The sequence below is a fragment of the Phyllostomus hastatus genome, unplaced genomic scaffold (assembly GCF_019186645.2).
Source record: "Phyllostomus hastatus isolate PE091 unplaced genomic scaffold, TTU_PhHast_1.1 phas_contig_312, whole genome shotgun sequence".
Taxonomy (NCBI): Eukaryota; Metazoa; Chordata; class Mammalia; order Chiroptera; family Phyllostomidae; genus Phyllostomus; species Phyllostomus hastatus.
The window spans coordinates 621,916-648,022 of record NW_025333849.1 but is presented as its reverse complement, the minus strand read 5'-3'; the positions used below and the strand labels follow the sequence as shown (position 1 = coordinate 648,022).

The 26,107-nt window shown below is 40.3% G+C and overlaps 1 protein-coding gene across 2 annotated transcripts in view; it reads right to left on the bottom strand.

The window, feature by feature from the left end:
- Positions 1-1,469: 1,469 nt before the first annotated feature.
- SLC35D2 (solute carrier family 35 member D2) overlaps positions 1,470-26,107 on the bottom strand; it is a 66,497-nt gene continuing 41,859 nt past the window's right edge. The window contains exons 9-12 of one of the 2 annotated variants that reach the window (XM_045839840.1): positions 22,887-22,954; positions 12,569-12,647; positions 11,500-11,582; positions 1,470-2,600 (exon numbers count right to left, since the gene is read on the bottom strand). In XM_045839840.1, coding sequence (XP_045695796.1) covers positions 2,594-2,600; positions 11,500-11,582; positions 12,569-12,647; positions 22,887-22,954 — 237 coding nt within the window. In that variant the 3' untranslated portion in view covers positions 1,470-2,593. Of the gene's footprint in view, positions 2,601-10,205; positions 10,857-11,499; positions 11,583-12,568; positions 12,648-22,886; positions 22,955-26,107 lie in introns of those variants that run through there. The other variant, XM_045839838.1, reaches the window with a different exon arrangement.

The window sequence follows — 26,107 nt, the reverse complement described above, 5'->3', positions numbered from 1 at the left end:
GGGTACGGTGGGGCCACTGTGGGAAACACGGTGTGGGTAGGCCATGCTGGCAAACACCAGGTGCCCAGTCCCCACCCTGGCTCCCACAAGGCCAGGTCTCCTTGGTGCAGAGTGACTGGACTGCAGTTACAATAAGTCCTCGTTGGACCACACAGTGTGTGAAGTCCTGTCTGAGTTAGAGGCAAGTCTGAATGAGGCAATACTTGTTGCCTTGTAGAAGCTACCTGTATTATTGAACAGATCATGAAATTGGTATCATTTGTGGGATCATCCTGCTCCCAGCTACCCAGGCTGGAAAAATAAGAGTCATTTTTAAATTTTTCCTAGATAGAAGCAGTCACCAAAATCAACATTAAAAACAATTCCTCTCAGTGATGTTTTTCCTTTTCATGTTCTGTCCTCTCCGTGGTCCAGCTCACCTGGAAGCACCTGGGATGCGGGTGAGCACAGGCTCTGGAGAAAAACAGCCTGACATATATGTGGCTCTGCCATTCTGTCAGGTGAGTCGCACAAGCTAACTGTGTGTCCCTCGAGTCATTCTTACAAAATGAGATTTAGAATCACTCTTACTGTACGGGAAGGACTATTGTGAGGGTTATAAATTACATCTATAACAATGCAGGTGACCAGATAGTGTAGTCCCAATTGTTGCTCAAATGTGATGATTATACAAAAAAGTTTATAAGGATATGAACCAAAAATTTTTTAACTTACGTATTTGTGCTTTTTAATATTTTTAAATTTTCACAATGAACATGTATTACTTTGGTAACTAAAAACCCTAAGTATCATCTCAAGGCTCAGCTGAGCAAAGAGACATTCCAAGCCCGCCCACGCTTGTTGCCGGGATGGGTTCTTCCACACACAGCTGCTCCACCACACAGGCCTCTTCACAAAGCAGCTCAAAACATGGACTCTTGCTCGCTTCATCACACTGGGCAAGTAGGAAGAGTCAGAGAGACAAGAACGGGGGAAGACACACTGCTTTGTAACCTAATCTTGGAAGGAAACTCCCATCACTTTTGCTGCATTCTCTGTAGGAGAAGCAAGCCCACCTTAAACAGGATGCAAATATAAGGGGTGGAGATCCCTGAGAGCCGTTTTAGAAGCTACCTACCACATGTGCATACCATTTATACCAAGTTTCCTTGTTTCCCTGGGAAGTGGGTTCACAGAGCTCCTCCCGCTGCCATCCCCCTTTCAGTCTTTTAACATCATACTCCAAGTGAGCAGTCACAGAATTTGAAGAATAAAGTTCTGTACAGTAACATGGAGGAGCCACATCTTTGAATGAGGAGGATATGGCAGTGCAGCCTGGCGGCCCTGTCTCATTCTCTCCCCTACCCCTCGGTCTCTTTCCCCATCCCCCCCTCCAGCGGCAGACAGCTGACCACCACTGGCTTGAGGACGACCCCCTCCCACCATGTCAGATGCAAAAAAAATGCCCAGGGCTCATCTACATTCAGGCAGTAAATCTCCACTGGTACTGAGGCCAAAAACGAAACAATTACTGAAAAAAAACTATATTAATCTGGAATTTTCTCTTTTCTTCTGACACAGGTTGCAGGCCACACTGGCAGTCTAGAGATGGTTATTGCCTCCTTCTCTGAAAAAGAATTTTTAGACATTGGTGTAAATTTAAAGATTTTATTTATTCATACATTTTTAGATAGGGGAGCAGGGGAGAAAGAGAGGGACAGAAAAATCCATGTGCAAGAGAAACCATCGACTGGTTGTCCCTCACATGCCCACAACCAGGGACCTGGCCCGCAACCCAGGCATGTGCCCTGACTGGGAATTGAACCAGTGACCTTTCAGTTCACAGGCTGATGCCTCAGTTCACTGACCCACACCAGCCAGAGCTGAATAACTTTCAAATCATAAAATAAAATACATAAAACTATAAAAGAAACCATTACAAAGAAAATGTTATTCTAATATATTCTAAATATGATGTACTAAAATATACTGCTTTTAGTAAGAAGAAAGAATCCTGGAAATATTATAACAAGAACTAGTGGAGGCTCTAATAACTACCAAAATACTGATCAGGGCATAAGTGATTTTTCAGCAAAAACTATAAGGTGATATGAAAATATCCCAACTTCTATTAATAACAAAGTCACACTTAAGTACAGCTAATACAACTGTGGTTTTGCATACATTCAAATGAAAATAAATGCTAAATTTTGGCAGGGAAAATCAAGATGTACTGTTTCCCTACCCAAGTTAACCAGCACCCCCAAATTCTGTGAACCCAGGATAAGAACCCCTGGTATTGAAATTAGGTCTAAAACACTGGACTGGGGTACACTTCTCAGATTACCCAGTTTAAATGCAGATGCTAACTGGTGTGTGCACCCTAACATTCTGCATTTCTAACAAGCCACCAGCTAATGCCCGAATTCCAGCCCAAGGAGCACACAGTGAGGACAGAAAGGTCCGAGGTTTATCGTGGGAGAATTCAACCTGCATGGAGGTGAGAGTCAGAAACCACAGAGATGGCATTTCTTCAACAGGAAGTCCCCAGGAATGGCTTGGGGACTTCACCTGGCTTCATCCTACAGGGGCATGCTGTCTTTTTCCATGTGCTTCAGTACCTGATGACAAAAAAGAAAAGTGGAGATTTTGAGTTGCTAGACACCCTCCCTTTTCAGAAAACTACCAGGAGTAAGAGCTGATGGTCAGCTAAGTTGCCAACCCTTGGTCCACCTCAGCACGAGTGCTCACATCCATCTGGAGAGCACAGAAGTGACTCGCAAGGATAAAAGGGTTCACCAGGACTTAAAAGTTGAGATGGTCATGGAAAAGGAAATAAAGTCACTAAAGATTCTTAAGTTACTGACATATGTACCTTCATTATTTTCCTGAAGGCACAGAAAATGCACATAAATCAAATATATAATATATAATTATATATAATATATAACATGCATTATACAATAACACATGTATATAAAATACATAATATATATAAACTTAGTCTCTAAACTTGGTTCTTTTATTGATGCAAAATCAGCTGTCACAAAACTCCAGTGTCCTTGTACTTGAGATGTATTTAATATACAGAAAAAAAATACTAAAAGATCAGAAAAGCCCTGACCAAGTGACTCAGTTAGTTGGAGCATCATCTGATGCACCCCAAAAGTTGCAGGTTCCAACCCCTGTCAGGGAGCACCTGCGGGCAGGCAACCAATGGATGATTCTCTCACATCAATGTTTCTTTCTTCCTCCCTCTTTCTTCCTCTCTCTAAAAGCAACAAACATATCCTCCGGTGAGGCTTTAGAAAAAAAATATTTTTAAACAAGGGAAAAAAATCCAAATTAACAAATAAATTGCTATTATTAGCAGTACAATAGCCAGAAGTAAGCAAAATATCAAGGAAGGATAGTTTTATTTGTCCTATCCAGAGTAATTTTTACTAAGAAAAAAGAAATCTGGAGACCTAAAACATTGGGTTACATTTCTTCAGCCTCTTTAGGTGGTACCCTTTCTGTACCACCTCTCTGCATCCAGCACCTTCAACGAACCTTAATTCAAAAGCCAGATTGGAACTGCCATCAACCCCACACCTCCAGATTCTGGTTCTTTAGTGAAATAGCAGAAATTGCCAAATTTCAACCCAGCTACAAGGGCTGCTGGGCTGCTTTTAGGGTGCCCTCTGCTGGCCACAGATGGAAACAGGAGTAGAAATCTCCACACAGGTAAAAAGAGTCATTTAAGAAAAATTGAGGGGATCCTGCCAAGATGGAGGCCTAGGTTGATACACTTTGTTTCCTTGCACAACCAAAAGAAAGACAACAAATTTAGAAACAAAAAAACAACCAGAACTTCTAGAAATCAAACTGTATGGAAGTCCGACAACCAAACATTCATCCAGACTGATGCACTGAGACAAAGAAATATGACCCAAATGAAAGAACAGATCAAAACTCCGGAAAAGGAACTAAGTGACAAGGAGATAGCCAACCTATCAGATGCACAGTTCAAAATACTGGTAATCAGGATGCTCACAGAATTGGTTGAGTATGGTTGCAAAATTGAGGAAAAAGTGAAGGCTATGCAAACTGAAATAAAGGAAAATGTACAGGGAGCCAATAGGGAAGGTAAGGAAACCGGGACTCAAATCAATGATTTGGAGAAGGAAGAAAGAAACATTCGACCAGAACAGAATGAAGAAACAGGAATTCAAAAAAATGAGGGGGGGGCTTAGGAACCTCTAGGACAACTTTAAATGTTCCAACATCCAAATCATAGGGGTACCAGAAGGAGAAGAGGAAGAGCAACAAATTGAAAACTTATTTGAAAACATAATGAAGGAGAACTCCATAATCTGGTGAAGGAAATAGGCTTCCAGGGAGTCCAGGAAGCTCAGAGAGTCCCAAAGAAGTTGGACAGAAGGAAGCACACACCAAGACACATCATAATTACATTACCCAAGATGAAAGATAAGGAGAGAATTTTAAAAGCAGCAAGAGGAAAGAAAAGAGTTACCTACAAAGGAGTGTCCATAAAGCTATCACCTGATTTCTCAAAAGCAATCTTGCAGACAAGAAGGGGCTGGAAAGAAGTATTTGAAGCCATGAAAAGCAAGGACCTACATCCAAGACTGCCCTATTCAACAAAGTTCTCATTTAGAATGGAAGGGCAGATAAAAAGCTTCCCAGATAGGGTCAAGTTCAAGGAGTTCATCATCACCAAGCCCTTATTATATGAAATGTTAAAGTGACTTGTCTAAGAAAAAGAAGATCAAAACTATGAACAGTAAAATGACAACAAACTCACAAATATCAACAACTGAACCTAAAAAAAAAACAAAAATGAAAACAAACTAAGGAAACAACTAGAATAGGAACAGCATCACAGAAATGGAGATCACATGGAGGGTTATCAGTGGGGAGAGAGTGGAGGAAGAATAGGGGGAAAAGTACAGGGAATAAGAAGCATAAATGGTAGGTACAAAATAAACAGCTGGAGGTTAAGAATAGTATAGAAAATGGAGAAGCCAAAGCACTTATATATATGACCCATGGACATGAACTAAGTCGGGGAGACTGGGGGAATGCTGGTGGGAGGGGTGGTGCAGGGTGGAGGGGGATAAAGAGGAGGAAAGAAATGGAACAACTGTGATAGCATAATCAATAAAATATACTTAAAAAATAATGAGTTGAGAGGCAGGCAGCATTGTAATAAGAATATCTTCCTCTAGGGTTCAGCTGGGGATCAAATGAGATAACATTATAGTTTTGAAAGTATTTCTTAATATTTTGTAAACAGTCTTTATTTTTTATCCTCACATTTACCCCCACCCAGACTATATCTATTTAGTATTTACTTATCAATTGAGTCTATTCCAAAAATAAAAAGAAATGCCCACACTTGTCCTGATCTTAGAGGACAATTGAAAGTAATGTGAAGGGCTACAGGGAATGTCGAAACAAACTTCTCACTCTAGCTCGTGTGGCGCAGTGGACCGAGCATCATCCCTCTAACCAAAAGGTCGCTGGTTTGATTCCCAGTCAGAGCACATGCCTGGGTTGCAGGCCAGGTCCCCAGTTAGGGGCACATGAGAGGCTACTGATCAGTGTTTCTGTCCTTCTCTTCCTCCCTCCCTTCCCCTCTCTCTGAAAATAAATAAATAAAATCTTTTTAAAAAAATAGTTTCTCAAGGCAATTTAAGAAAGGGTTTATACAGTGGGAGATGACGGCCTTATGGGAGGACATTTATGTTAAGCCAGGTGAGGGTAGTGGATTTTACTCTGATCTTTAAAGATAAACAAGGAAAAAAAATCATTTCAGGTTATGAGCTAGACACTCCCCGCCCCCCATCCTTTGGAATATTTGTATAGTTTAGGGTCATAGTTCACTGCTGATGGAGGTGGATCTCCAGGTTGAGCATATTTCAAGAGACTGGTAACATTGTTGCTCCTAGGCATCTCACTAGAGAGCCACCAGCAAGAATAGGAGCTCTTTCTGTACGTCCTTTTGTACTGAGAAAGAAAATGCTTCAAACCTGAGCTTTGTAGTCTGACGTTATTAGCTGTTCATTTGGGAAAGTTATCATTTGTGATAGAGATTAATGGGCATACCATCCAGAAATTTCATCTAGAAGGCCATCAGTCTTGACAGAGAACAATGACCATTAAATGACCAGTCTTAGAAAATAAGTAATGATTGAAGACAGTCTTTACTTTGTATCCAAACTAACAACAAGGATCCTGGCATGCTTTTTCCCTACAAAATGCCTTGGAAAAGAGGGACCTTTATCAGCCTGCTTGGAAACACATTTAAAATAACACTTTGATATATGCTTGTAAAAAAAAAGAAGAAGAAGAAGAAGAAAAGGTGACAATATTTGGGTGATTGCCAAAGAAAAATTTCCAATAAGAACTCCCACCCCCGGCATTCTAGTTATGAAAACAAAATACTGACCATATTAAAACTTTATAAAAACACAAAAATGATTTCCTTTAAGATTTCTAAGGATAAAATTAGAAAAAAAATGGGAAGAAAGCAAAAGACTCTTTTTGTTTTCTGTCACTGAGAAAAATAAGAAATTTATATTTACATTTTCCAAATCTTAGCAGTCTGGTCTCTGGGTTTCAGAAGTGATGTTGATGGTGTAAGAGATGGTGGCTACACAGCTTGGGAGCCTCAAGGTCACATTCCACAAGCCTTTTAAAAAGTGAAAAATAAACTGAAATAATAAAGAATTCCTACAACTCAACAACAGAAACCAAACAATCCAATTCAAAAATGAGCAAAGGATTTGAACAGACATTTCTCCGAAAAAGACATACAAGTTGTTAATTAGCACTTAAAAAGATGCTCAACATCACTAATCATCAGGGAAATGCAAATGAAAACCACAGTGAGATATCACCTCACAACCATTAGGATGGATACTACCAAAAAAAATAGCAAGTGTCAGACAGGATGTGAAGAAATTGGAAATCTTGTGTGCTGCTGTACAAGGAAAGCAAAATCATGCAGCTCTGGTCCGTGTTACTCTGGCTGAGAGTAATGAAGCCTAGAGAGGGAGTTTGGAGAGCATCCGGTGGGCAAATACAAGGATGTGCTGGGAGAGCAGCTGGCTGGGAGAGCGCCTAGAAGCTCCAAACCATTTCCCTCATACTTGTCCTCTGCATCTCTTCCCTTTCACTGTTCCAGTTGTATCCTTTATAATAAATTGGTAACAAAATAGAACACTTCTCTGAGTTCTGTGAGCCATTCTAACAAATTACTGAACCCAAGGAAGGGGAAATCCCTGATTTATGGCTGGTTAGTCAGAGCACCAGTCATAGCCTGGGACTTGGGATTGCCATCTGTGCTGGGGAGGCAGTCTGAGTCTTAACATGCAGGGTGTGTGTGGTAACTGCAGGTAGTACCAGAATTCAACTGTAGGATACCCAGTTGGTGTCCAGAGAGTTGGAGAACTGCTTAATATGAAAAAAAAAAAAAAAGACCTCACATATTTGCTGTCAGAAGTGCTCTGTGCATAGGAAACACATTTTATTTTAATATTTTTCCGTGTAAAATGAGCAATTTTTTGCCCAAATTTTTGAGGGAAAAATAAAATGATGTGCATTACACATGGGTAGTACTAATTCTGTATCTATATAAATGTTTTTTTATTTATGCTTATGTGTTAAAAGTGTAACTCTAGAGAGTAATAACAATACACATATGCAAAATTATACCTTGGAATATGATAATAGGTTTTGTTTCTAAATATGAATAAAAATTGAATTAAAAGTTAAAGCAAAAGATTTTTTTTCCTGAAAGTCTGAGCCAAAAACATGGATGTGCATTATACATGGCAACATATGGTCAGAGCACTGTCTCAACGACGCATGTGTACACCCATGTTTATGGCAGCGTCACTTGTGCACGGCGATGAGGGGGAGCAATCCAAACACCCACTGACAGGGCGCCCTCTGAATGGGTCGACACAGTGTGGTGTGTCCCTGTGATGGCGTAGTATTAGCCTTGAGAGGGAAGGAAATTCTGACACACGTCATAACACAGATGAACCTTGAGGACATTGTCCTAACTGAAGTCAGCCAGACACAAAGAGCAAGCACTGTGTGACACCACTTAAATGAGTTACCAGGAATAGTCCAATTCATACAGACAAGTAGAACGATGGTTGCCAGGGCAGATGAGGAGTTACTGTTTGATGGATACAGAGTTTCGGTTTGCAAGACGAAAATGTTCTGGAGCTTGGTTGTTCAAAAATGTGAATATATTTAGCACTACTGATCTGTACACTCAAAAGATAGTAAAGATAGTTAAGATAGTAAATTTTATGTGTATTTTACAATTAATTTTTTTAAAATTTTTAAGTAAATTGAAACAACACATCAGTACAATCATTCCTTCATTTGCTGCCCTGCCCACACCTGGTTCAGCTTCTAGAAACTTAGAAAGTTAGAGCTGGTGGGGATTTAAAAATCCAGCTCAACTTCACAGGTTAAAATAATGGAGGTCACAATGTAAGGTGACCTGTGAAGGTCTTGGTGGGTTAGCAGTGAAGACTAAAAGGAAGTGAAATGGGGAACAAAGCAAGGGTCCTCAAAAATGTAGGAATATCCCCCACAGCCCATTTTTGGGGGATGGGGGGAGATAAGTTGACAGTCATTTAAGATACTTTGTGTTACAATGGCAAGTGGGTAGCCACATCTTTTCTGAAGGGAAGCTGTTCTACCACTCCAGGCAAAAGGTGTCCGAGTGACTTAGCAATTAGTGACTCCTAATAAAGCCCTGGGAGGTGACTGTCCTCCCCGGAAGCCCCTGCATCACAGGAACTCTTGCCCTGACTAAAGATGGCAGCCAAGGGAAGCTAAAAGGCACCGGAAACTGACCAATATAACTCATTGTAGGAGGAGCCAGAGATGAGGTCAGGTAGGAAGCTCTGGGTCGTGATTTAAACTAAGGCAGGCACAGAGAGAGAGGCTGGTCTGCCTTGAGGGCTGAGAGAGTAAGTAGCAGCTGTGATCTACAGTGAAGAGGGCAGCCTGTGAGAGAATTTCAGCCATGCTGCTTGTGGTGAGGGAGGAGCTACATCTGCTCCTCTGAACAGGCAGCCACAAGGAAGGAGCCATGAGGTCTGAGAGAGAAAGCAGCAAGCAGCTGAGCAGTTTGTAGTCAGGTTTTGCCATGTGGCCTGGTGTAGTAAGGAAGGAGCTGGAGTAAGAAAGAGACCTGCTAGGAAACCTGCCTGGAGAAGGGCACAGCTGATGGTGCTGGGAATTGCAAGGACCTGCCTAACCAAACACGGATTAGTAGGAGATGACTGGAATGCTGTACTGTGCCTGGGAATGCTGAGACTAGAGACTTTTGCTTCCGTGAAGGATGTACAGAGAAGCCACTTTCTTGGGACTTGTGCTTTCCCAGACTTCACCATGATCCAGTGTAACATGACACATTTTTCTGGCCAACCACATGGAGGCTGAGGAGAAGTACCCCAGATCCTGAAGGAGAGGGCTGCTGCAAAAGGACGGCAATTCTGAAACCTATGAGTGTACCTTCCAGAGGGGATAGAGAACTGTTTGTGCAGCCAGCTTAACAACAGATAAGGAGATGGGGAACTACTGGGCTTATTTTTGGCTTATAGCCTGGTGAGGAGCAAAGGCAGTGCACGGTCTCGTGGGAGAGCTGGGCTCCAAGCAGGAGCACTCCGAGCTCCAAGGCCGGAATCCCGTGAATAAAAATCTGTTTCCCTCAATAGTAATTGTTGGGTTGTGCACCAAGGTGCCATGTGCACAGGCCCCAGTTAGCTCGGGTATTAGAAAGGGCTCTTGTCTCCCAGACGGGCACCCTAGCTTCACCACAACCCCGTGGGGATGGCATATTTCTTGATGGGGAGAGTAATGACGACTCTCACCCACTCAAGGCTCATTCCCAAAGATCACGGATCTGGGAGGTCAGGCAGGCCTAGAAGAATACATAACTTTGGTTAAAGTCCACGTGATCTGAATTTCATAGCCCCCGGAGCAAACTTGGAGGGAGATGAGGAGAGAAATATGACCTACTTAAATGTTGACAGGGCATAGTAAGTCTTGTAATATGTTCCATTGAGTTATTTTGTAATTTTTCTCAATACAACCTTAAAAGGAGTATCACTCTTGAAGGCAGACTGAAGAACTGACTTACTGTTTTTCTGCCTGTCTGCCATAATATCACACACAGTAGGAGGCATGCATATAAATTATTTTTTATTTTACTTTGATGATTGGGAAAAATATAAGGTCAAATCAAAGCTAACGGATAACTACTGGCAGTTAATCAGGTAATTTAATGAAAATAAAAATATGTCTGTTTAAACTGAAAAAATGCTCTCACTGTCACTTTGCTTTGGCTGGGGCCTTTGAAGTTAAGGCGAAGGTGCTGGTAAGAAAGTAATCTCTTTCACAGAGTCGACCTTGTACCTCCTCGTAAGCACAGGCAGTAGCGGTGAACAGCAGGGGAGTGGTCAACCGCACAGGACCCCTGGAAACAATCCCTTTAAACAGTGGCTTATTTTGAGAAGATTCACTTTTGGCTGGTAAGGCTTTGCCCGAACACATTTCTCAGGGCAATGATGGCTCATTGTGCAATGCGTGTGAGGTAGATTCTCTCAGACATTTCTTTTCTTGCTTTCACCAGAGGGTGTCCCACACCTCAAAGGTCTGGTGTCACTTTCCCACATCCAGGAAGGACTGCCCTCATAGCCACCAGACCGCAGGTCCGCCTGCAATCCTGCCCCAGTGTCTAACTCTTCAAATCTGGAGGGATGTTTTCTTCGTCCACAGGTTGTTTAGGTTTTAACTGACTGCTCAGAGTTAAAAAGGAGTATCTCAAGCCCCCTGCCATGCTGAAAGGAAGAAAAAAAAAAGTGAAAATAAAGAAAATCCCCAGCAATCACCGCCACCTTCACAAACAGAGTCAGCCTAACTTGAGGGAATTATGAGCCCCCTGGTTTTCCTCATCTGTAGATTACTTGATTGGAATTACCCCTCTTACTTTAAAAATCTTCTGGGGCAGAAAAAAAAAGAGTAGGTCAAATCTAATACAGAACCTTATTGAGAAAATAAACACTTGGTTATTACTGAAGAAACTATACATTACTATCCTAAAAAGCATCCCATGTCTGGAACCCCGAATGGCCTTTCACAAGTAACTCAGTCACTCCTCTCGGCGCCCTCAGCACGTGGGGCTCTGACAGAGCTCAGGTTTACTGAGGCCCACTTCACAAGAGGAAGACAGAGAATGCAGGGGACTTTTCTGTGAGGAAGACACATGAATTAAATTTAGATCTCAGCCCCCAGAATGTTAACTACTCATGACCCCATGCTCTACAGGAGGGAGTATGTCACAAAAACAGATGAACTGAGTAGTTTAGGTACAATTATCTTAAAAACTGTCATGTCAAAACACCTATTCTTTCACTTATACTTATCAGACTTTTAAAAATTCATATTTTGCTAAAACAAATTCATTTAAAAAATCCCACTTACCAAATATTTAAGCCTATGAAGTTTGACACAGAGAAAATGTAATCTCCACCGACTACCATCCCAATGTAGGCAATGGATACATTCTGCAGGAAAAGACAGGACTGGTCACTTTAAAAGTAAAGAATTTAGGAGAAAAATATGATGAAATCGGAAACTAAGTATTTCAGTTACTCTGCACATAGTAGGTGATCACAGAATGTTAGATGAAGGAACACAAACCACTGCATGGGCCTCACTGGAAAGTGAAGTGAACTGCGCATGATACACACAAGCACACCGCATCACTCGTGCCCCTGCGCTCGTGCACAGGAAGAAGACGCACGAGCTGGGCTGTAACCAGTGTTCCAGATCCCAGCTCTTCACCATTACTGGACAGTAAATTTTAATTATATTGATCCTAAACTTAACAGATTAGAGACATTTCATAAATTCCAAGCACTTCTCTGTCCAGTGTATTCTAAGAGGCCTTTGGGCAGCCAATAGACCAGCCTGCTGTGGAAGCAGGCAGGTTTCCTCACTCGAGGAGTCATGTGAAGAGAAAAACAAAGCACCTGTAGGAGAAAACTTGGAACACCCCTCCCCTCCATCATTCGTGAGTGTACTCAAATGCAGAGGCACACACATGCAAATACCCACACCAATCTTCGAGTTTATCACCCTGTAATTGAGCATATATAGAGACTGAAACTGTTTTTCACAAGAATTCCCTTTCTTGGTCAGCAGATCCTCCCAGAAAACCAAAGTATAGATGACAAGATATCTTGGTGAGTGCAGAGATTTGGCGTTTTTTTTTGTTTTTTTCATTTTACACTCCCAGATCATTCTCTCCTCCCAATTGAAAATCATAATTTGTCTCTCCTTTTTAAATTAGCGAGTCCTCCCTCTGTTTTATGCACTAAGGAGGTTGGAAGACGGAAGAAACGATCACCCCGGCACAGGTGAATATGTCACAAACCTCCATTCTGACTACCATATAAATAATAAAATCAAATTTAGCTTCTACTGCAAAGATTGGGTTTACAGTCAAGTTCTCAATTCGATTATACATCCCAAGGCTTCACCCAGTTACCTTGACGGCTCCAACCACCGCTGTCGTCAGGGCGGAGTTGTAGTAGCTGCACAGCACCGTGGAGTACATCAACAGAAACCTGGGCAAAGGGGCAAACCCTGAGTGTGGGCCTGACAGTGCTGGTAGTAACAACAGATCGCTTAAGAAGAGCCAGCGAGTGCCCCCCACTCAGGTACTTTAATACCAAAAAGTTTTATGGCCTACATCTTAAAACATTCTTAACTCTGACCTTTTACAGGAAATTGGTCTAGTTGTACATGCACCAAACCTTCTACCTTGTGTCCTTTTCATTTTGTCTGTCTTTCCCATTCATGTTTCTTTGAAAATGAGGTAAGAACAATGAGATTTTTAAAATGATCTGAAATCTTTCACTTGACAGCTACATTATAACACTGGTTTTTAACCTTCTCTGTGCACCAGAATCACCTGGTGCGCTTGGAACACTCAATAATGGCAGGCAGAGGTTCTCTTTCGAGTGGTTTGAGGTGGGCCCCGCATGCAGTCTCACAGCCCCACGGATGACCCTCGTGTGCAGCCAGCCAAAGAACTACAGGTGTTAGAAAAATCAGCCCTGGCTGGTGTGGCTGAGTGGATTGAGCATTGGCTTGCGAACTGAAAGCTCACTGGTTCGATTCCCAGTCAGGGCACAGGCCTGGGTTGTGGGGCAGGTCCTGGGCTGAGGGCATATGAGAGGCAAGTGATCTCTCACACAACAATGTTTCTCTCTCTCTGTCTCCCTCCCTTGCCCTCTCTCTAAAAATAAATAAATAAATAAATAAATAAATTCTTTACAAAGGAAAATTGGCTAAGCAGTCGCTAGCTTTAGACAAAGGAGACTGAAATAAATGGATTCTCCATTTAGTGATAATCCTGTACCCATTACCAAAGTTAATTCAACAGGCATTCGACACTCTCCAGTATTCTGACACTTAAATTTGTTAACAAAATGATGGCAGAATTGTGACTAAGTTCCAGACAAGAATATATACATACCCAGAAAATTGATTGAAATGAATCTACAGTCAGATTCATTTCAATCAAGCAGTGAAGAAAATTAGCTTCACCCTAAGTGGGGTGCAAAATACCGCCCACCTGATTCAGGTGATTAAATGGTGAAAGGGATTATAATCAAAACTGGTTGAGAATGAAACTGAAAAAACAGAGAGAGCACAGATGACGTGTTGGATTTTAAACCTAAATCCCAGATAGAAGGCAGGAACTTGGATCTGCCACTGACAGAGAGAACCAGGCTCTCAGAAAGGATCGTCCTATGCACCTGGTAAGTAAATCCTGCAGGAATTTTAGCACTCGGTCTCCGATCCAGGCCCAAATCTCTCATTGTTGGTAACAGAATCAGAATCATAAATCAACACAGTAACCACTTTTGGCCTAAGATGTGTATTACCAGGTGCAGTAAAGAAAAAATTAGAGATAAAGTACAATATGCCAAGCTTTAACATAAAGTTGAAAAATAAACTCAATTACAGTTTTAAATTTTGTAATTCTCAGAAAAATGTGTCTTTATTATGAAGATAATCACAACAATTTGACAAGTTAGAGAAGCCAACATCTCAGTCTTTGTGGTTTTAATTTGAAATGTGCAATTGATGTTAGACTTGCCCATTTCATTTTCATTTGAAAGGAGTAAAAGAGCCAAAGTAAATCGATGCAGAGGACTTGAATGTTGAAAAGAAGTGATTTACTACATTTTCAACTTTGGTGTACTAGATTTCAAAGAGTTGCTTGGGTGTGTAAAGCACCGGGTTCATTAGCTTTGCTATGGTCTTGTTAGGGCTAGAAATTACTGGGAGAAAAAAAAAACACAAGTAAATCATGTTTGTAAATGCAGTTTTAAAAGGTTAAAAATATTTTAATTCATTAAGTTGTAAATGAGACTAATCTACAGTACATTGTTTAGGAGATTTTAATCAGTTAAACTTGAAATAACAAATCATTAATCAAATAATGAAAGTAAAATTATTATATTTATACTAAATTATTAGCTTTATAAATAGAGCAACAGCATTTAAATATTAAAGGCTTAAAGAAATCTAAGTTTAAAAAATTTTCACATTCTTAATAAATTCAACATTAATTTACAGCTCTGCAGAACTATAAATAATCCTACTCATGCACAAAATAAAGATTTAAAAACTCAGCCTGATGTTAATGAGTGCCTGCCCCGCTGGGCCGGGGCAGTAAGAGAACAGTGCCACAGCACCTACTCTGGAGGAGCCTGGAGGCTACTAAAATCATAGAGATTACAACTCAGGGAAGGGCACCAACCCAATTCTGGGAACACAGAAAAGCTCCCAGCAGGCTTCCTCAACTGCAATGTAGCCTTAAATCCCGACAAGCATGGATGTTCTTTATTTTTATTTTTGCTTAAAAATTCCTATTCCAGTGTTCCAATCATGCAGCATTTTTTCCATACTACACTTTAGGGAAACCATCTTGGCCTGCATTCAGAATCACAGACACCTTGGATCTAAGGTTCCAATACCCATCTACCACAAGTGTGGGCATCTAAGAAACTCACCAGCTGGAATAAGCAGGGGAAGAGCACCCCTCTCTAACATTCAGGTGGAGTTTGAATTAGCGAGTAGTTCTGGGCAACAGACGGTGTCTAGACAGAACAGCTGCACTTTATAGTGTAACCACTAGGTGTCCCCAAAGAGGATGAATGTAAAACCACTAAGATCAGAGCAGTGTACTAATTTTTTTCTGAGAAACATAACGTATTTCTATATGTAAATAAGTACCTATGCAGACCTTTGGTGAAGACAAAGGTTCTAAACTAAAAGAACATCTATGAACTTCAGTCCAAAGGAAACCACATCACTTTTAACACTAAAAAGTCAACCTTCACATGACAGTAATTTTTATTTTAGCACCTGAAGATGAATAAAATGCAAAGATACTTAAAAGCACTGCAATTGCTCAGCAGCTTTGGACTTCTGCATTTTTAAAATCATATATCTTCTGTGTACATTTGAAAAATAAAAGCACATATATGTGATACATATTTATTCAGATAGCAGATGCCAGATCCATGTTTTGGCTGATAGGGCCCAAGGGAGAAAGGTGCCCATGTAGACATGTGGACCACCCTGGGCCCACACCCCTGCCCAAGGTTTCCTCCTGTTTCTGTAAATGACATACCCACCACAAAAAGAAAAAAAACATTAAGCCCTGGCTGGCGTAGCTCAGTGGATTGAGCGCGGGCCAGGAACCAAAGTGTCCCAGGTTCGATTCCCAGCCAGGGTACATGTCTGGGTTGCAGGCTATAACCCCCAGCAACCACTCATTGATGTTTCTCTCTCTCTCTCTATCTCTATCTCCCTCCCTTCCCTCTCTAAAAATAAATAAATAAAATATTAAAAAATCTAAAAAAAAAAACAACAACAACAACAGAAGAATGTGTGAGGGTTTGAGGGACTTTCCTGTAAGAAATCTCTCATACATATGTTTAACATTTACCTAAGCCTGTCTGGCACACTCATGCCAGTCACAACAGAACTGAAATGATCTCATTTACAACCTCATTTACAACCTATTGCAAGTCACCATTCCATGCACAAACATATGTAGAAATTCAAACAAATGTTCAAATAATAAAAGGCCACTTTAACACTCCTTGCACTGACCACAATGGTGCCCTGGAACATTACTTTTTCATAATACTAGGTTTCAAAGAATTTCAAGAAGCCTCATCTTGCTCACCTCTAGAGGAGTTCACTTCAACCCCAGCCCTCCACGATGGGCAAGGATGCTGAAGTCATGGGATGAATACAGCCCACCTTCATGGAGCATGGATTTCTCACTAAGATTCGGTTCACTGGGAAACAATGGGGGTATCTGCCATCTTTAAAGCTCCTGCGGTTCCTGTGCCCAGCAATCCACAAAATTGTGTTTTCTTGTGTATGCTACATCTCGGTATTATCAATGAAAGTTCAAAGAACACAACATTTTCTATTCCATAAGTCGGGAACTTGGATGCATTGGTGTTTTTATTAAGGAATCCATTGCTGTTTCAGTAGGACTAAAGGGCCTGTTACTGGGGCAGAAACAGATTAGGACAATCACCTCCGAGCCTGGGGCCTGGTGCCAGCGGCTGCTGTGGATGAACCTGTCACTTCTCAGCAAGATTAAAAAGAGCTGCAGAACTAGCTTTTTGAAATCCAGCCGGTCAACTTAAATTATAGTCTATATTTTACTATCTTAGCTTCCAGAATCCAATTTATCTTTCTGACATAATTTCACTGTTATGTTATGATTTATGTACAAACTCCTGATTACCAGTAGCATTTCTTAAAGCTGGGTCCTTCATCATAACTCAACAGAAAAGTCTCTCCTCTTCACCATTCCACTGAGGTATAAGTATATTTTTAAAGTACTATAATTTTCTTAAATTTATTTTCAACTTGGAATAGAGGTTGAGTGGTTGGAAAAAGTAAGGCTGAAATGCAAACTTGAAAGCAGTGACTGTAAGTAAGAAGCTGGACATCAGGGCCCTCTGGTGTCTAGGATTAGAAGCTCCTTGAGCAGGGACCTAAGAGAAGGGACAGCCTGAACCCAGTGCCAGTTGTCCTGAAAACCAAGGATATTCCCAGAAGTTCACAATGGTCTCTACTACTTCAAAGAGGCAAATGACCCCATCATATGGTGTCTTTTAAGGAGAAAGCAGGATTCTGAAAAATCTACCACACCAAAATTGAAGTCTCCTTCTAGAGCAGTTTCAGAATTAAAACAACTGCTGAAGGTAAAGAACACATAACAGAAGGAACACTCCTGAATCCATGGCTATAGGGAGAACGAAATGTATCTATGGTGAAAAAAAAAAAAAGACAGCCAAACTGAACAGGCTGCCCTCAAAAAACAGAAATATTTTTTATTTTTTCCATTTCCATTTATCCTCCTTATTTCTCCTCTCCCCTGCAACCACCCCATTCTTGTCCATGAGTCCTTTTTCCTTTTTGCTCAATCCCTCCACCCCCTCACCCCCGCCATAGCTGTCATTCTGCTCTCTATGAGTAAGAAACAGAATTATTGACAACAATAATATTTAATATTTACTGAGCATTTTCTATGTCTCACACTGTTCTAAGTGCTCTTTACTCATTCGATTCACAGAACCCCACCTTATAAATCAGACATTTTAGCTCACTGTTCTCCTTTTAAAGGTAAGGAAAGTGAGGGTCAGCAAAGTTAGAGAACTTACCCAAGGACCCAGAGCTAGTAAATGGCAAAGCCAGGACTGAAACCCAGACCATCTGATTCCAGAGCCCAGGCACTTCTCTGTTGGAAAGGTGTGACAATTATAGTGGCCTCAAAAGACCCACTTAAAAAACTGAGACCTACCTGTTTCATCCTTAAAAGTGGGTGAAATCTGAAATGTTAATGATTCCATCATTTTTATTGATTTATTTATAATTACTATGCCTTTAGGACATTTTCATTTGCAAAGTGAACACTGATACTATATTAAGAACTTTGAATGAGAGAGTATTAATTTTCTGAGAAGTATATTTTTAAATGGGAAAAAACTGTATGGAATTGTCCACAGATAGAGTAAATCAAGCCTCTCATAGACAAGCCCCAGACTGACAGCTCACATTCGGGCACTGCCAATCATATCACTCATGAAATGGTTATATAATAAAGCACGAGTATCTCATCAAGTTTATAATAACCTGAGAAAAAGGCTTTGAAACTTGGCTTTTTTCTTCATAGGTGAATGGGCTGAACCAGGGAAAGGTAGTGGTCTGAATTTGTGTGATATGGGTTGATTATTTTTTAATTGTAAAGAGAAAAAAAGATGATTTGACAAAGGATAACTCACAACACAGCTTAGTGGATATTTTTCCAAAGTTCGAAGTTCTCAGTCAACAACTGGGAAAAATACAAATATCTTACTAAACTTATGCTTCCAAAAATGGCTATCTATGTACTTAAAGTACTTAGTATTCTCCCACTGCAGAATAACAAATAAATGGAAAGGACACATTACTTGAGAGACTGTTGGTCTTGAAAGAGGCACAAGAGATCATTCAAAATCACCCCTGTGAAAGAGGGGGAACTGGGTACACAGTAGTAAGGAATTAGGGCCAGGCAACAGTCAGAGCAACAGACAGCGGCACAGGATCCAGTCACCTCAGAGCAGAGGCGTAGCACAACAGCACAGTCTGGAAACTGAGCCCCGGCCAGACTCTAGGTGGGGAGGATGGGCCACTGTAACCCACTGAAGCTAGGCCCTCAAAAAGGACTGAAGTGGTCTAGGTAAGGGGCAACACCTGGCAACAAGCTGGAGCAAAATCCATTTGTCCCTGCAGGAAGTTTTCTCAAATTCCCAATTTCAGCCAATAGGACTGACTGACATTAAGCAACATGCTCACAATCACAAGTCACCAAACACACTGGAAAGCAAACCATGAAGACAGTCTCAAACTACATAATCAGTCAACAAAGTGCATGTTTAGATTCTTAACAACTGCAGGTGTTGGAATCATCAGATACAGAATACAGACTAGCTATGCACGTAACATTTAAAGAAACAGCCCTGGCTGGCGTAGCTCTGTGGATTGAGCGTGGGCTGGGAACCAAAGTGTCCCAGGTTCCATTCCCAGCCAGGGTACATTCCTGGGTTGCAGGCCATAACCCCCAGCAACCGCACATTGATGTTTCTCTCTCTCTCTCTCTCTCTCTCTCTCTCCCCCTCCCTTCCCTCCCTAGAAATAAATAAAATCTTTTAAAAATTAAAAAAAAAAAAGAAATAAAAGGTATAGTCACAAAGTTCACCAATGAAAGAATGTTAAAAATAGGCAGTAAGTTAGGGAAAAAAGCTGTGAGATGTTGACAAATAAAATATAAAACATTAAAATCAAAAACTCCATCAGGTTAAACATTAAATCAGACACAGCTAAACAAAGGATTACTGAACTGGAGAATGTACACATAAATATTTTTACTGAATGTGACTACAGTATGCAATTAAAACCCAGTTTGATAACTGAGTGTTGATCAAAGAGATCAAGAGTTGTCTTAGTTCATTTACACATAATTAAAATTGTGGTATTCACAGTTTAAAAAATAAGAGGGAAATTCATTTTACTTCACAGAAAAAGCCTTTTAATAAGCAATTCCCTTAGACACATTCAAAGACCCCTTAATATGCAAAAAGACACAGGGGCTTGTATACACATGGAGCCCAGCCCAGGGAGGCTACTCCCAAGCTTTCAAACACTGCCTGCCTCTGGAGAAGAAAACTACAGTGCTACCGGGCAGGGACAAAGGGAAAGTGAATGAATGAGAATGAGGGAGGGAGGGTAGCTTGTGCCCCTGTGCATTCCTTTTCAGCTTTTGGATGATTTGCTAGTTGCATTATTATCTAGTCATGAAAATTTTTAAGTCTGGAACATAAGAAAAAAGACACAACTGCATGGCTTCTGATAGGAAGTCAGATCTAAGGGAAATTTGAAAAACAAAAGCCTAAAATTATTGGACAACATAATGGTCAACATCGCTCAGAAATTTCCCTGACTATAGTAGGCACAGCACTACAGAAAATGGGTAACTTAGAAAACATGGCACATTGTGACAAAGGCAAACGCAGTACTGAATTGGACATGTCAGCTAGCTTCATGTCAAATTGACTTTCAGAAATCAGTGGCTAGCTCTGGCTCTGGGGCTTGCTTGCTGGCTCTTTCTTCCTGGAGCATGCCAGCGTGATGGTGCTGCACTGCCTGCGTTTCCCAATGGACGGTGTTTTGGATAGGAAGGAACTCCTGGCACAGCTTAGGATCAGGCTGGCCTGGCAGGGCGTGGCAGGGTTATTCTTTGGGTGTTCTAGAGAGGATGAGCTCTGAGGCAGAAACCTGCCATTGATTCATAATTGTGTGACTTTCGTATCTTCTGTTGTTTTAGTTTGTAAACTAACCCTGTAGAAATAATATAATTAAAACTAAAGAGGCAGATTGGAGAACTCAGTTGTTTAAAAGTTTAGCCCTAACTGATAGGCTTAAGTGATTAAAGCTGTAACTAAGGAGTGTTTAGCCTTAATTGATAGGCTTATGAGACTAATGCATGTGGGAAGCTGTTATTCTAAAATTGTGAAGCTTTTGAATAAAGAATTATTTCCTGGGATTTCTGGCCAAGATGGAGGCTTAACTAGACACACTGTGCCTCCTCACACAATCAAAAGAAGGAGAACAACAAATTTAAAAACAAAAAACCACCATAACTGAAAGAAAATCAAACTGTATGGAACTCTGATAACCAAGGAGTTAAAGAAGAAACATTCATCCAGACTGGTAGGTAGGAGGGGCTGAGACAGGCAGCGGGGCTGAGAGGACTGGAGGCAAGGCAGCCATTGGAGGATGGTGGGGAGCAACTCGGAGGCTGGCAGATTGGGCAGTCCCACATTTACGTGCAGATAAACCCAGAGGAACAACTGGGGAATGATACAGACCACACAACCCAGGGTTCCAGTGTGGGGAAGTAAAGCCTCAAAACCTCTGACTGAAAAAACATGGGAGGGTTGAGGTGGTGGGAGAAACTCACACCTCACAGGCAAGTTCACTAGAGAGACCCATGTGGTCCTAGAATGTACACAAACCCACCCACCTGGGAATCAGCACCAGAAGGGCCCAATTTGACTGTGGGTAGGGGAAGAAGTGACTGAAAGCCAGCGGAGAGTAGATCAAGTGGCACTGTTCCCTCTAGGACCCCTCCCCCACAGACAGCTCCACAGTGCGTTGCTCTGCCCTGGTGAATACCTAAGGCTCTGCCCCTTACTACATGACAAGGCTGCAGAGATTTTAAAAAATGGCTCAAATGAAAGAAAAGATCAAAGCTTCAGAAAAAATACAACTAAACGATGAAGAGATAGCTAACCTATCAGATGCAGAGTTCAAAACACTGGTAATCAGGATGCTCACAAAATTGGTTGAGTATGGTTGCAAAATAGAGGAAAAAGTGAAGGCTATGAAAAATAAAATAAAGGAAAATACACAGGGAACCAACAGTGACGGGAAGGAAACTGGGACTCAAATCAACAGTTTGGAGCAGAAGGAAGAAAGAAACATTCAACCAGAAAAGAATGAAGAAATAGGAATTCAAAAAAATGAGGAGAGGCTTAGGAACTTCTGGGACATCTTTAAACATTCAACATCAGAATCATAGGGGTGCCAGAAGGAGAAGAGGAAGAGCAAGAAATTGAAAGCTTATTTGAAAACATAATAAAGGAGAACTTCCCCAATCTGGCAAAGGAAATAGACTGCCAGGAAGTTCAGAGAGTCCCTAAGAAGTTGGACCCAGGGAAGCACACACAAAGGCACATCATAATTACATTACTCAAGATGAAAGATAAGGAGAGAATCTTAACAGCAGCAAGAGAAAAGGAGAGTTACTTACAAAGGAGTTAGCATAAGACTATCAGCTGATTTCTCAAAAGAAACCTTTCAGGCAAGAAGGGGCTGGAAAGAAGTATTCCAAGTCATGAAAGGCAAGGACCTACATCCAAGATTACTCTATCCAGCAAAGCTTTCATTTAGAATGGAAGGGCAAATAAAGTGCTTCCCAGATAAGGTCAAGTTAAAGGAGTTCATCATCACAGCAAGCCCTTACTATATGAAATGTTAAGGGGATTTATCTAAGAAAAAGAAGATGAAAAATACGAACAGTAAAATGACAACAAACTCACAACTATCAACAATCAAACCTAAAACAAAACAAAACAAAAACAAACTAAGCAAACAAATAGAACAGGAACAGAATCACAGAAATGGAGATCACATAAAGCGTTATCACTGGGGGCAGGGAATGGGGAGGGGAAGAAAGGGGAAAATGGTACAGGGAAAAAGAAGCATAGATGGTAGGTAGAAAATAGACAGGGGGAGGTTAAGAATAGTACAGGAAATGGAGAAGCCAAAGAACGTATATGTACAACCCATGGACATGAACTAAATGGGGCGGGGGGAATGTGGTGGGAGGGCATGTGCAGGGCAGAGGGGAATAAAGGAGGGAAAATGGGACAATTGTAATAGCATAATCGATAAAATATATTTAAGATGGTTTTAAAAAATAAAGAATTATTTCCTTTATCACACATACAAAAAAGAAGAAAAAATCAATAGGCAACATTCTATCTGTAGAATGTGGCATGTAACATGGGTCCCAATCCACTCTTCTGCTGCATGGGTATTTCCCAGAGAAAACTGAAGGACAAACAAAGGAATTTTGACAGAATGCATATTTTGATTTGACTTGTCAAGAGATACCATAGACCAAAGCGTGTATTTATTTACCTATGGTTTCTTACCCCAAAAAACAGGAAAGAAGAAACTGTAAGATAAATACAACATTCTTCCATTGGTTGAATTCAGTCGCCTAGTATCAAAAGAAAGAAAACTAATGATTAGATCAATAAAATTACAGTTTAAATCTACTTTTACCACATTGTGCATTTTATTTAGTACAGGAACCAATTTCCCAAAGAGAAAACATTATTTTAAAAACCCTAGATAGTACCAATTATGTGATGTTGGGCAAATTACTTTTCTTCCCTAAACCCGAGGTCCATTTACAAAATGGGGATTTTTTTTTTAATTTCCTCAAAAGATCAACATAAGGATTTAATGAAATTGTTTAGGACCTTGCAGGTGGCAAGAACAAAATGAGAGCTATTGTTACTATGGCTATCACTAAATCTTTACTAAAATTGTAGTCACATGATCAGGTTAGGTTTACTTTCTATAAAAATAACCTGAGAACAAAGCTTATTATAAAATTAATAATGTTGGCATTACTGTTTTCTAGAATTTGCAAATGCTTAGCAGATATCATGAAGAAATACACAATTATATGCTATTTAAAAAGTAATAAAGTAATTTGGTGGAGGTGCTGGTAGACAGAAAAGTTTAAGACTCAGTTTCTGCTCTTAGTCGCTAGCTGAGAAAGTAAAATTAACCACCCTGAAATGACAGGTGACAATAAAAAGAAGTATTTTATTCATGATTTGTCCCTTGCCTGCCTCCAAAAAATGATTTTAAGAGGACTCAAGATTTGCCCTGACCAGGGTGGCTCAGTACGTTGGGCATCATCCTGCAAAGCAAAAGGTCACTGGGTCAATTCCTGACCACAGCACAGGCCTGGGCTGTGGGTTCAATCCCTGGTGGGGGAGCGTGTGAGAGGCAACTGATCATGGATGTTTCTTTCCCTCTCCTCCTCCCTCTCTTCCTCTATCTCTAAAAATAAAGAAAATCATTTTAAAAAAGAGTATGCCCAAGTACTGCTGAATATCATGAATAAAAGTTCTATTTACTTCCTGTTAAGCAATATTTTGCTGGCCAAGTTCTAATAACTTCGTATGTTTAAAATTATTTAAATTCTTCTTAAGTTTACAATTCAAATTGTTTAAACCAATTAAAATGGAGTTCTCTTGTCTGATTACTATAACCTTGTCACACTTCACTGTCATTGTTTCATTAGTGATACTCTGCCTGCCTCCCTTACCAAAAAGGTGATACACTTTAAAAGGTAACAACTGCTGAAGCTGACTGCTGGGTACATGGGGTTTGTATACTATTCCCTCTCCTTCTGCACAGGTTTGAAAATTTCCATCTTAAAGCAATTCTTAAAAATGCTTACTTGTGAAAGGAAAAATATGAGTATAAGTCTGACATACTGGCAAGCCCTGTGCCAAAGGGACAGCAAGTATTGGGAGTGGTTGACGCCAGGGCCAAAGGGCAAAACCAAACACAAACCATGAAAACACTCTGTGTCTGAAAGTCAAATGGAATTGGGACTAGAAGGACCATCCACTGCAAACTGAAACCAAGTCAACAGTAAATCACAGTCATACATTCCTAATGAGGAATAGAGGGCAATGGAGTAATTTTCATAAAAACATCTGGATTCTTAGCCAACCTAAAGTTTGACAGATTTCAGCTTTATTTTGTTTCTCTAATAATGATGAGGCTGTATGGGCAACATTTTAAAAAATAATGCAGCATGACATTTATTTTAAAACAAAATAATTCAAGATGAATAACAATAAAAGTACTTCTTCCTTTAGACTTATTATTGCTATAAACATACATTGGCATGTGAATCATTGTCATTCTGCATTTATAGATTTTTAATCAGAAAAAAGTCATATTTACCCCTATTCATCAACTGTAATGCACTAAATGTACTTTGACAAATTGTCAGTTATAAAAACAGTCACAAGAATGTAAAGTACAGCACAGGGGATACAGTCAATGGTATCATAATAACTATGTATGGTATTAGGTGGATGAAACTAGACTTGTCAAGGTGATCACTTCTTAAGTTATACAAACATCTAATCAGTATCTTGTACACCTGAAACTAATACAACGTGTATGGCAACTATAATTGAAGTTTTAAATAAATTCTTATTAAAAAATAAATGTACTTTGATTCAATAATTTTATGATTCAAATGACTTTAGTTCACCTACTGAATGGTTTCCAGGGGCCTAATTTGTCAGCAATCACTAACTCAATCAGAGATAGAATCAAAGTGCTATCTGACCTACCAACTAACTGTATAAGTCCAAGGTCCAGGAGTGGACACCCCAGTGCAGTGACTTGCACCAACTCCCAACACAATCTCTGACCCTCTGCTGTCAACCAGGAAAACCAACTCATCAAAGTGCTCCTTCCACAAATAAGAGAAGTGAACATTTCATTTAATTCATCAATCAACTTCTGGTAAAATCAAACCAAACTTGGCAAGTAAAATGCAATTTTATATTGCAGACTAACACACCTATGTAAAATTATTTGCTTCTTTTTTTGTTTTAATTTTATTTTAATCATTGTTCAAGTACAGTTTTCTGTCCTTTACTCCCATCCCTCCCCACCTACCCATCCCTCCCCACGTCCCTCCCATTTCCACCACCCCCCACTTTTTGTCCATGTGTCCTTTATACTTGTTCCTATAAACCCTTCCCATTCTCCCCTGAAATTCCCTTTCTTCTCCCCTCTGCTCACTGTCAGCCTGTTCTCTATTTCAGTGTCTTTGGTTATATTTTGCTTGTTTATTTGTTTTGTTGTTTAGGTTCCTGTTAAAGGTGAGATCATATGGTATTTGTCTTTCACCACCTGGCTTATTTCACTTGGCATATTATTTGCTCCTTTATTGTATCTATTTAACAATCTAACACAGAGGCAGCCATGTTCAAAAGTGATTGGAAGAAGTTTGTCCTGAATCAGTTGTAGGGAGTGTGGGGAACAACTTTTCCTTTACCTTCAAGGTTCTTTTGGCTGGCCTAATAATCAAATAGACAGGACACAGATTAACAAGAGAAAACAACCACATTTAATACATATATACTATGTAGTCTATTTTGCTCATAACACCTAAAATTAAGTCTCTGGTCATCATGCCATTCATAACATTGTTCCTATGGGGAAATATGCTTTTAGTTCCAATCAGGTGTTTAAAGGTTGCTAGGAATTTCTAGATTTCTATTCTAGAAATAAAAATATATCTGAAACAGCTCTAAAGCACCAG